The sequence below is a fragment of the Parasteatoda tepidariorum genome, chromosome 4, assembly GCF_043381705.1.
Source record: "Parasteatoda tepidariorum isolate YZ-2023 chromosome 4, CAS_Ptep_4.0, whole genome shotgun sequence".
Classification (NCBI taxonomy): domain Eukaryota; kingdom Metazoa; phylum Arthropoda; class Arachnida; order Araneae; family Theridiidae; genus Parasteatoda; species Parasteatoda tepidariorum.
Genome location: NC_092207.1, coordinates 76,747,547 through 76,760,510, shown reverse-complemented (window position 1 = coordinate 76,760,510; position 12,964 = coordinate 76,747,547). Strand labels below are relative to the sequence as shown.

Below are 12,964 nucleotides of genomic sequence, written 5' to 3'. Positions count from 1 at the left end.
TGAAGTTATGCATCTCATATTATACAGTTTTTATTTTGAAGGTAAGTTTTTAAACAATTACTTGTATTTAAGACTAGCTAAATACCCATTCTTCGTATGTGGTGGAAAAGAACAATGTATCAGCTCTAAAAAACACTACGAATGCCTACACAATAAAGCTAAAATAATTCCAGTTTCTAACAGTTATTTTATAAGCATCGTTGAACAGCCGACCCAAATATTGGGTCGGCTACTAATGTTCAAACTCCGTAGCCTTGTAATTTTGAACCCAATTCAGAAGACAAGGGAACTTCTGGAACAGGTATTGGGAAAAATTTGCCTTCGTGGAGAACTTTTTAATGGAACAAACCCACATTTGCGTTACTTGGAGAGGAAGACCAGCACTGTGGTCGGTGCAAGCCGGATGCAGAATTCTTATCGACTGGGATTCGAACCCGGTTCTCCTCATTAGAAGGCGAACGCTCTATCCAGTGAGCACGTTATTATATTAAGCAAAACCCATTTTTATAGTTTATTCCATCAAAATAAAGATTTAGGACAGTCGAAATTTACCGCAATTAAGCGATTTTCTCCGGTACTTCTCCCTTTACAGGGACCGTAAAAATCCTCTTTCACTGTGTCTAAAATTTGCCAAAATTGATACAGATTGAAATGGTATTAAGCAAATATATAATGCATTTTATCTATATTTGTACTTTCGGGCCCATTAGAACTGCGCCACTTATCAAGCAAAATTAAGTATCATTGGTGTCATAATGTGACATGTTTTCTAAACGAATTAGTACCATTTCATTATGAATTTTGCTTTGTATTACGTAGTTATTTTTTTAAATTCCAGTTAGTACTTATTACCAAAATTAATTGAGCATCTTTGGCGTCAATAGCTGGTGATTTTTTACGCTTTTCTTTAACGGATTAGTACCATTGCTTTTAACATAGCTCATTTTTAATTTCAATGAGTAATTAATTAGTCAAATAGCGTCAATAATAATATGTCAGTTTTTTTACATTTATCTTAAACGAATTAGTACCATTTCTTCATAAATTTTTCTTTTTTGTGAACAATTTTTTTTATTATTTCAATTTGTACATATTACCAAAATTTAAGTAATCCTCAATGTAATATTTGAAAGAAAGAAAATGGTCTGCAGCAGTTACATTTAAATCAATGGCGGGTTCTGAGCCAAGGCATAGTGTATACGGCTCTACCGAACGAACTAATAGAAAATTTCGAACTAATTTTAGGATCGGGGGTTAAACCTGATCCTCAGCCGATGTCCAAATTTCAGGATGATGGAACAAACGTTTCTTGAGTTATAAGAGGGTTTATTGAATTGAAATTACATACATTTGCTGACTTGTGTGCTCAATATAGGCTTATAAGTCATTGTCAAGTAGAAAATACAGATAGAACAATTCAGAGAAAGACATCACAAAGAATACATCCAGGGTTACGGCGGGATTCGAACCCGCTACCTCCACGCTTAACAGAGCGTTTGGACCGGCGATACCGCTCGGCCAGGGAGGCCCCCGTTATAAGAGGGACACAGACAAACTAACTCTTCATTTTATTATAATAGAAAAGTGTCTTATCGCTTCGTATGTTTTTTATACTTTCTATTATGTTTTCTATTTTTGATAGATTATTATTAATTTCTTAATATATATTATTTAATAAATAGGATCGTCCTACAGGGTCAGTAGGTCACCGAAGTAAAACATCATTGGCAATGGTCAGTGAGCGAGTGGGTGACCACTTTGATCAAACTACGAGATTGTGCGGTATCAGTGCTACAATGTTGAAATCAAAGTAGAAAATGGTACGCATAAGAAAGAAAAAACCCAATTTACATTAAGCTTGTCTTAATTTTGCACTTAATTTGCGTTGTTGATCTTAATGAAACAGGGTGCGTAGTGTTTTTTAAAAAGTGCTTAAAGGTGCTTATTTTCGTTTTTTAAAAGCCCATAAAGGTGCTTTTTTCTTTGGGTGTTTTTAAAAAGTACTTAATTTTCCCTTTTTCAAAATTAATTTTTCTTTTACCGTGTTGATTTTCACTACGAATTATGCAAAAAGACACAGTTCACATTGTTCTATTCAACGTTTTCACAATTAATTCAACTCCAATCTATTTCAGCTTATTGTCAGTCCGTATCGTATGAAAACGCCGTTCGTTTTACATGATTTAAAATTTTATGATTTTTGACAATTATCAAAAAACAATGCAAAAAGTTTTTTTTTTTTTTTTGACATGACAGTTAAAACAGAATAAAACCTTCAATTATCGAAGACTTATAATATTTTTTTAAAGTGCTTAAAAATATTTTTTGAGTGCTTAAAAGGTGCTTATTTTTTGTTGAATAATTTGGCTATGCACCCTGTGCTATCGATGCACAAAATATTTGTATTTTTACTTAGTTTTACTCCGAAATAATTGTGAAAAATTCTTACTAAAAATAATTATTTAAATGCACTAATATTTTTAATGGAAATTAGTGAGCATTTCTCTAAAGTTGGTAAAAATTAAATATGATAGTGAGTTTTTATCACTACATTATTATTAAATGATCGAACTTTAAAAGTTACAACTTTATTTAAAGAATTTCAAATGTTCATCCTCGTGCTCTTAATTTTGTGTATTAGGTTAGGCAAGGAATAAATCGACCTTCAATTGGGTATAATATGAAAAAAACACAACTACTTCGATTTAGTAGGAACAACATATGACGCAATGCTAAACGAATGGAATTTAGTTGTTGTTTATTTAGTTATTGTTATTAGTAGTTGTTGTTATTTGTTTTAGTTGTTGTTGTTTATTTAGTTGTATTAGTTTCAATAACTTTTCTTTAGAATGCAATAAAATCTGGCGAGCAGCTATTTAAACGATCGAACACTTCGTTTGTTTATTTGTGGCTTGAAGTTACGCTCGCAGAAAATGCCGTTCATGGGTTAAATTTAGTAGGAACAACACAACCTGTGACGTAGGCTATATTATACCCAATTTAGAGTTGGGTATTGATTCGGTGATTCGAATCATTGAATTGATTCGGTGGAGCAGCGATGAGATAGAGCGTTTGCTTTCCAATGAGGTGAACCGGGTTCGAATTCCAGCGCTGTCTGGTCGATGCGAATTCCGCATCCGGCTTGCACCGACCACATTGCTGACGTAAAATATCCTCAGTGGTAGACGGATCATGGGTTAGAGTCCCCTTACCGTCATGAAAACCATGGGAGGTTTTCGTGGCTTTCTTCTCCATGCGGATTAGTTCCATCAAAAAGTCCTCCATGAAGGCAAGTTTCTCTTAATACTTGATCCAGGAGTTTCTTTGTCTTTTGGATTGGGTTCAAAATTACTAGGCTACTTAGTTGTACATTAGTAAGCGTAAAACCAAAAATTGGGTCAGCTGTTCAACTACAATTATAAAATAAAATACAAAACTGATTAAGTGATTCAAATCAGTTATCACCGAATGAATTCAGTGATTGGAATATTTAATTGCATCCCTGAATTAATTGGTACTGATCTATCCAGTTAAAATTCGGTACTGTTCAATCAGTACCTGTATTAGTAATGTATATTAGTATCAGTAAAATACAGAATGTTTACAAAATAGTGGAAACGCTTTTATGCTAGTACATTTCATATGTCTAAAGAAATACTTGAAGAATCTTTTTATAACTTCAGAAGTGCTTAGATCATGCGAGAGCTTTTAGAGGCTTGAGGGACCATCAAGAAATTACAAATGGAAAATAGTGTTGTTGAATACCCTATGACAAAAATTTTAGTAAAACATTTGTAACTTGTAACAAATATTTTGGTTTTTATATGCAATGATTGCACAAAATTTCGTAAACCTAGCTTAAATGTTTATGGAAATTAAGACAATTTTATAAAAAAAAAATTTTTTTGTCTTACGTTTTTCTGCTGTAACTTTAAAAATGTTCAATAATACTAGACAAAATTTTTAAAGAAATTTAAAATTTATAAAAAATTTTTTGTTTAGAAACTTAAAAAAATTTTTTTTTTTGAAAACTTTGCAATATATAAGTAATTTAAGTAGTTCATTTATACTGCGCATACGCGTGAACAAAATGAAATATTTTTTCTTCATAATTTTGTAGTGAATCGTATTTTTCAATCAATGGAAAAAATCCGATTTAAATTTTTCCCGCGCATACGCAGTATAAAAAAACTACTTTAATTGCTCATATCTTTAAACACATTTTTCTCAAATTTTACAGCAATAGCTTTGTAATTAATTTTAAATTGCTCGAAAAATTGTTTAATTTTATTGAATATTTTTAAAGTTATGAATAAACAAAAAAAAAAAAAAAACGTCAGACAAAAAATTAGTTTTTTTTTATGAGAATATCCATATTTTCATAAATATGTAAGCTGTTCAAAAACTTTATTTTCCGTTTGTAATTTAATGTTCAGTTCTTCAAACCTCTAAAAGCTTTAAACTTCATGATAAGTGTGAGAAATCGCATAACCTAAACATTTCTAAATTTGTAAAATGATTATCTAAGTAGTTTTTAAGAAAGATGAAAAAAATGTGTTTGTATGGAGGTTTTTACATTATTTTGTCCAACCCCTGTATATCATTATCGGTTCTCAACCAGTGATTGATTCCAACCACCAAAGTGATTTGATTCTATTGATTCAATAATGATTCGTTTTACCCAACTCTACGTCACTGTGCATGAAATAATTTTTAACGGGGGTTAAGTAAAGTGTTTCACCAGTGTGTGCAATCTTAAACTATGCTGGAAAATATTGCATAATACATTACACATATTTTTTACAATTTTATTTTTCAGCAGGAAACTTCTATAAAATACATTCTCCCACTCGTACCGGACGGTGAGGTCTTATACAAAGGTAAATAATACAGAATAACAATTCATACAAACCAAAAACACATAACCAGAAACTCTTACATCTAAAACACTAAATGAAAAAAAAAAAAGTTTGCTGTTTCTCTAAACCCTTGGACAAGAAACAATTGCACGATTGAAATCAATAAGTTTTTCTTGTATCAAAAAGAATATTTTAAAAATTTTTATCAAATAACTAAGTTACAAACATTCCTTGATAATTGCTCACATTTTTCTACCCCATTAGGAAATTTTCTATGAACCACGATTTTGAATTTTCTAAAATTCATTAATTTATCCAAAGGTAAAATAAAATATGAAAAACATTCATTGAAACTTATAGATTGATTAGCAATTTTTAAACGATATAATATTTTACTGTTTATTTAGTGATTTAATATTTTAATGTTTAGTAAAAATGTTTCTTATCTCTAGTATTTATGCATTAAGAAATTTAAAGAATAACAGCGTGTCATAAATCAATTTCGTTTATCTCTTTTCAATATTTGTTTCAAGAGAAATAAGTACATTTTTATGTTTACCAAATAGATTTGACTTACGATTTCGAATCAGATATTAGTCATAAAAGCTTTTCGAGCTAACAATCTTAGTATCTCGTTTCTCCTTTTTTTTTTATGGACAGATGTTAAAACAATTCTTTTCGAATGTTTTTTCTCTCCATTTTTCAGATATTGCAATTTTATAATATGCAATATAAGGAATGGTAAAAATTCTAATTTTTAAATCAGATTTTCCTGAACATTTTCAATATTAATCCAACTTTTTAAATTTAAAATTGTGTATCAAATTTGCAGCGCGAAATAATTTTAATTTTGTTCCTTATGCTTTTAGCTATGAAGATAATTTGTTTTAAAATTGAGATGGAGAACAATTGAATCGTTGAGATTGAGAATTGAGAACAATTGAGATTGCAGTTTTAAAAAACCTGATAAAGATTTATCGTGTGAGAAAAAGAAAACTATCTAAAAATACGTTTGTTCACAAAAGCTCTAATTTCAATTTAGTAACAAAGATTAAATGTGTGGATAAAATTCTGTCCTTTTGTCATCCTTTAAGTCCAATTTCCATAGTATTTATTTTTTATGCATATTAATTGCCTTCATCGAAAAAATAAATCCCGTGAATCCATTATGAAAATCTAAACACTTATTACTTGATGACAATTGTTGTAAGGGAAATTAATAGCAAACGAACAAATAAACGAAGGTATTTTAACAGATATAAGTGCTTTATAGTCTAGTTCCGTAGTTTTAAAGGACCAGTTCAGAGGATTTGTAAACTAGTTCTTTAGAACTGCATAAGTACATTTCTTTACTTAAATCGATTACAGTAGATTCAAGAGACCATTACAACCTAATCAATCCATTCATTTGTTTTATCTTCACATTTCCAGTAAGCAAAAACGTAAACTGTATAAATGTTATACAGTGTCGTTTGCTTTTCCGTAGTTTTGAAAAATTGACAAGAAGCCTAATTCAAACATTTGAATTAGTTTGGGAGAGTTTACAGTAAATAACCTTGGTAAACAAACTGAAAGATTAGGCGCCTCTTACGGTTGTCCAGGTCAATTACAGCACTGTACAGAGTATATGACAAACAAGTTCAAAAGTGAAAGTTACAGCGAAGGCTCATACAAAAGGAGACATTATTTTCTCTTCATACAATTATTAATAATACAGAACCAGCTGCCAATAAAGTTTGAAGACAATTCTGTTTTCTAGAGAGAAAAAAGCAGAGAAGATAAGATATTAGAACTTAGTAAACACACATTGGTTATGTTTTAAAAATAACTTTAAAATGTTAAATTCGAAAAGTAAAATTTTGCTTTCTCACTTTCACAAAGACATGAGTTTCTAAATAATCTCTCTCTGTATACATTTCTTTTATGTGGCACCATAAACTCAAAACACTCTAAAAATACCTCGCAAATTGTCACAAAGAAAGCAGAATATTTGATTTCGCCGAGTAAAATCGACACAATACTAATCATACACTAACAAATTCTATAAAGTCTGGGTTTTTTGTGGATTAAGAATTGTGATTTGCTAGAAAACATTAAAATAAATCCTTTTTTTGGTGATTATGATACTGTTTATATGATTTAATATCTGTTACTTTAAAGTTAGCAGTGCTCTCTTTAGTCTGCAAAGGCTACTTAAGTGGTAGTAGCTTAATTATCGAAATGGAAATTTCTCTGATTTGGCAATCAGCAACCTAGCCAATCACTATTTTTATCTATATATTTCAATTTAAGAATTATTGAGGTAATCACGATTTTTTTTAATTTTTTATTAAACAAGAAAATCTTTTCATGACATAAATTTTACTACTATCTAAAATACTTCTATACACTAGATGACCAGCTTCTGTTCAGCTAATTCATTATTGAAAATTGCTTGATATTCCCAGTAAAAAGTTTCTGCAATGCGATTTTTCCCATTACTTGTATCTACAATTTTCTGAATTATAATTCCTTACAACTTTCATTCCTAATTAGAGCTATTAAAATCAATATAATAAAACTACATTAGTTTGTTTAATAAATTGATATTAATAAACATAATTTCCACTTTAAATATTCTTTTATTAATAATTAACTTTAACTTGCGTGAATATTCGAAACTTAATTTAGATAGTTATTTTTAGTTTTAAATTTCGTTTAAGAAATAAGATTAAATCAAACTTGAAAGTTTTTATTTTTATTTTTTTTTTCCTATCTGTGTATTACGGGTTTGATATGACTTAGATATTTTTTGCATGTTTGATATTTTTGACTGTGCTTTCAATTCAACATTAGCAACTAAATTAAAATTTCGTCAGACATTAATATTATCTGTTCTTGCAATAATATACTAAAATCATATGCAACTATACAGGTCCCTTTTTGCCACGACCATTTGATTGCAAAATTGGATTTTCTTTTGTAATACCCATAGATATGTAATAGCCAACCAACGAACCATTCAGACAAAAAACCAGATTCAATAATTTTGTACGACCCATAAACAAAACGAAACAACATTAAGAATAAAAAAATAAAAAAAGAATTGTTCAAATATTCATTTTTCTTTCTTTTTAATATTACTGCTTCATGGGCATTATTTTTATTTACTTATTTATTTATTGTTCTAATTGAAGTTGTTTTGAGTTGTCTTTCGTTGTTGCTATTGATCCTAATATCCAATTTCCTCTTAATTAGATACATGCAAGTGACGTCATCGTAGGTAAATTGTGGCAGTTGTCGATCCAGAAGGCACACACGAGTGACGTCGCTTACAAGTATCCAATTAAATCACATGGTTAGGTTATCCATAATCACATCACTTCTTCTCAAGTTGCAATTCGATTAAGACCATCATAAATCTCCCAAAAGTCTTTGAAGAGAATATCTTCTGAAGAACTACTCATCCAAAGTAAAATCGAGACATTTTAAAACAATATTTAGTAACCAGGATTTCATTTAGCAAAGAGTTTTAAATTGGCAGAACTTCGTAAAATGGAATCAAGTTTTTCTCAAATTGCCATTGTTGCGCAGAACTGGAAAAGTTCCTTGAGCAACAAGCATGATCAGAGTTCATAGTAGTCTCGCGTTTGAGTGTTATGTAATGTGAGAAATAATGCAAAATAAGTTTTTTTTTAAATTTTTTATAACTTCACTTTTAAGCAATTTAATTTTTTTAAACAAATTTTTCAGTTTGTGATTACTTTGTGAATTTTATGGTCCCGCAATGGACTGATCGTTAAGACACGGTTCCCAGCAGATCACCGAAGTCAAACATGACTTGCTGCTGTCAGTGTGCGGGTGGGTGACCACTTGGATCAGTCTGCGTAAGGACCGAGGGTGGGCGGTATTGGTCCTCGTTAAACTGTTCTACAGTAAAGTGCTCGACTTCACGTGCAGGTCGTCGGGCTACCAAAACGGGGGTGCCATCACGTCTGCAGAGGATCAAAATTGTGATGGCATGTCCTCGGATCATCTTCAGGGATGTTTCCCAGACCCATTATGCAGCTCTAGTGCGATGTAAATGAACTACAACAATTGTGAATTGTATGAGAAAGTAAATGAGAGTTACCTGCTTTAGAAAACTTGAACACGATGATTCTCCCTGTCACAGGCAATGATGCTTCCACCTGTGGTAACTGCAAGTCCTTCTAAGCCTTTAAACTCGCCATCACTTGTACCCCACGTACCAAAACATCGAAGAAAAGTACCATCTGGCAGGAAGATTTGTATTCGATTGTTGCCACTGTCACTCACTATGATATAGCCTTGGTCATCTACAGCAATTCCTTTTGGGAATTTAAAGTGACCCTCGTCGGATCCCTCTGATCCGAATGTTGTTAGACTACGACCATTCACATCAAATATTTGGACTCTATGGTTGTTGGTATCAGTGACAACAACGCGGTTGGTGTTGGTGACCGCAATGTAGTGGGGGTGTTCTAGTTGACCTGGACGACTTCCGAGGCTGCCAAATTTTCCGACGAATGTTCCGTCAGATTGGAACACCTAAAATGAAAATAATCAAGGAACTTATATATTTTATAGAATAAAAAGAAGAAAAAAAGTTTTGCTATATATTTTCCATTCATTTTGTAAAAAGCATAGACATAAGGGTTTTGAAGACCAAGAGCTCGTTCTCGTTTTCGAAGAAATCGATACACAAAAAATTCTGATAGAGGTATTGTTTTAGTAAGCTTTAATTAATTAAATTGCATTCCGGTTTTTGTTGTTGTTGTCTTAGGCCATTAAGGCAAGGATACAATTGCTCCTGTTTTTTAGTGGGGTCATCTATGTCCAAGAATTCGACTTCTGTAATGGGTGGTTTTCGTGGTTTCCCTCTCAATGTAACACAATTGAGTTTTAGTTCCATCAGAAAGTTCTCCACGAAGGCAAATTTATCCCAATACTTGATCCAGAAGTTCCATTGTCTTCTGAATAGGGTTCAAAATTTCTGGGTTACGGAGTTGAATTAGATCGGGTGTTCACGACAGTTATAAAATTAAATTTAAAAAAAAAGTAGATTCAAGAATCGTTGCACGGGCTCACCGCTTTACTACTTCCTTTTTTCTCTCATACCTTAATAGAATAAAAAAAAGAAGAAAAAAAAGACGGCTTTCTGGATTCAAAATTTGAAAGATTAGTGAGCTTTTCACGAGAAATTTTTCGAAGGTCTATACAACAACCAAGTAAATAATTTTCTTCTTTTAAACTTTGTGAGCACTTCGAAAGTATAACAACTAAATCCTAACTCTTATATATGTCGTTGAATTATTTTTTTGTTGTGATATTCAAAATTATTTGAAATCGAATGTAATAAATAGGTAATCAAATATTAAACTATATTTTGTAACCATTTTGAATATTCAGGGAAATTTTTGATTAAAATCCATTTCTTTTAAACGAGCCTGTTCAATGACAGTTCTTCTAAAGGAATAATATATAAAGATAAAATTTACGTTTTCTTATAAGTTTTTCTATGTATCGGATTAATATAAAATTTTATATCTAAGTGGGTCATCTCTGAGTTTCTTCGAATTGTAAGTAAAAAGTGTATTAATTTATTATTTTTAATTTCTTTAAATGGTTTTCGATTATTAATTTTGATATGAACTGTGTCATATAAGAAAATATTTTTCTCTAATCTGTTTTCTCATTGTAATGAATATATATATATATAAAAATTAGCACAGTTTTCTGACTTCGTGATAAATACGAAATAAACAAATCTTATCTTATTGTGATATTTCCGAGGTAAAATTGAATGCGTATATAAAAAGAAACAGAATTGCACAATTGGATTACATAAGCTAAATTTTGAAGTTACGCCAAAACGTGATGCAGTCTCTGTTTTTTAGCTCAAAATTAAAGCCCTTCGTGTAGGTGGTTGACAAATATAGTATCTTTACAAATTATATATATTTTTAAATATTTTATTTTTATGTTAGATGTATCCTCCCATAACAATCATTTTAAGAATAAAATGTTCCATCATTTTCAATGCATTACTAACAGTTGCTATTAAAAATGTAATGAAAACTCAAACAAAATATTTCTCTACGAAGAAGATAATGGTCTCGTTTTTTTTTGTCGGTGCATTCTTAGTGGCCAGAAAAGTGATATAAGAACTTTAATTTTAAAAAATTAAAATTCAGAAATATTAGGCTGTAGTCAAATTAAAGTTAATAACATTGAAATAGGAACCTGAAACTTTCACTTGAAATTTAAATACACAAAACCAGGGATTTCACAATTTCATATAATTATTCCGAAATATTAAGCGTGGGAATAAATGCGAATTTATTAAAATGTATGTTATTTTCTTACTTTTTAACCACTTTTTAAATTTTTTAAGGACTGCCTATACCTGTCACCAAAATATACATAACTTTCTCTAATGTTCCTTACATATACTAATTAATGTAATTCTGCATGCATTATAAATGTAGACAATCCTTGTGAAATTGTTTTGAATTCTGTTGTACGGTCACCCATAAAGTAAAGAATATTGTGCGCACAATTCAAATCTTTGAAAGGGATATAAGTTTTTCATTTTCATTTTATCACATCCGCCCTCGCTGATTGTGATTTGTTAAATTTTGATTGCAGTTCTTGTTTTTTCTTCACGTAAATATTAGTTTGTGACCTCCATTTGTGTAAGATTTTGTCTTCATTTTTGAGAGGGAGTTTAAAAATACAGTTTAAGAATAGTCTTCACGGAACATTTTGTATATTTGAATGAATCATTTTGCATTCTTCAGTCTGTCTAAAAGTAATAATATCTGCAGGACCATATAACTAATTCTAAAGTTTAAATAAAATGTTTTTAGGGTACATTTTATGCCAGAAATAATAAAATTGAAGTGGGATCAGTGATGAATTCAGCGATTGTGTATCGCTTCTTAAACTAGAAACAAATTAAAAGTTTTTTTTTTTTTAAACTATAGTGTTGAAGATTCAAATCTCAAATTTGTTAAATAATTTTTGAACTATTATAAATAATTTTTGAATGAATCGTCGGTAGCCCGACGACCTGCACGCGAACTATTGCACATAAATCTTAATTTAAGATTATTAATAATGAAAAGATGAAAAATATTCCTTCTTCTAAATAAATATTTTAAAAACTAAGTAGTCTTTTAGAAGTTAATGCGTTCACAGTTACATTAATTACTTTATTTATGAAGTCGGTTTACCGTCGAAGGAAGGTTGATTTTTTAGGATTCTGTCGTCGAATGTAATTGAGATCCGCTGCTCTACAGCGAGTAGAACGTACTATTCGTGAACGTGTGGGATGCTACGTAAAAAAGAGCTAAAGTTCTTTAACAGAGCACCCTTCTCCGTTCGGTAAACTTCTTCCTTCTGCATAATAATCTATATTTTGCACCCTTCTCCGACCGATGAACGTAAGGTGGCACAGTGTTAATTTATTTAAACGGAAATAAATCGTTATTCTAGAAGAGAGATATGCAAAATCTCTCTATTAGAAAGATTTTGCGCATTTCTCCATCCATAAGCATTTAAAGAAACTTACTTGTACTCGGTGGTTCTCTTTATCACAGACATAGATGAATCCCAGGCTGTCGGTAGCTATACCCCAAGGGTAGTTGAAGCGACCATCTGTCCGGCCTTCGCAGCCGAATGCCCGGAGAAATCGGCCCGTCGGATCGAATAGCTGGACGCGGTAGTTGTAGCGATCCGACACGATGAATTGTCCTATCCGGTTCACTGATACTCCCGCTGGGCAATCGAACTCCCCGTCGCCACTGCCGTAAGTGCCAAACTCAAATGAGAATTTACCAATTGAATCAAATACCTGCAGAAGCGAGAGAAAAACATAAAAACCGTGGTGGTAACTTTTTTTTTTACTAATTAGCAACTAAAACCTCATTTTGAAATATTTCCGGGAAATGATATTAATGCTTCTTCAACTCTTTGTGATATGAATGAATTTTTTTTAAAAAAATACTTGATCATCAAATCATGTTTATTTCGTATAATGGGAAAGAATTGTATGAAATAATGCGATTTAGGATATATTTCAAATACATAAAAAAAAAAAAAAA

At 31.0% G+C, this 12,964-nt stretch overlaps 1 protein-coding gene across 2 annotated transcripts in view; it reads right to left on the bottom strand.

The window, feature by feature from the left end:
* Positions 1–4,794: 4,794 nt before the first annotated feature.
* Positions 4,795–12,964, bottom strand: part of LOC107436521 (RING finger protein nhl-1) — a 33,281-nt gene continuing 25,111 nt past the window's right edge. Inside the window, exons 4-6 of one of the 2 annotated variants that reach the window (XR_011636639.1) lie at positions 12,433–12,664; positions 8,971–9,407; positions 4,795–6,614 (exon numbers count right to left, since the gene is read on the bottom strand). Coding sequence is in view for 1 of the 2 variants with exons in the window: in XM_016048278.4 (XP_015903764.1) it covers positions 8,976–9,407; positions 12,433–12,714 (714 nt within the window). In the remaining variant the exon portion in view is untranslated. Of the gene's footprint in view, positions 6,615–8,970; positions 9,408–12,432; positions 12,715–12,964 lie in introns of both variants that reach the window. The other variant, XM_016048278.4, reaches the window with a different exon arrangement.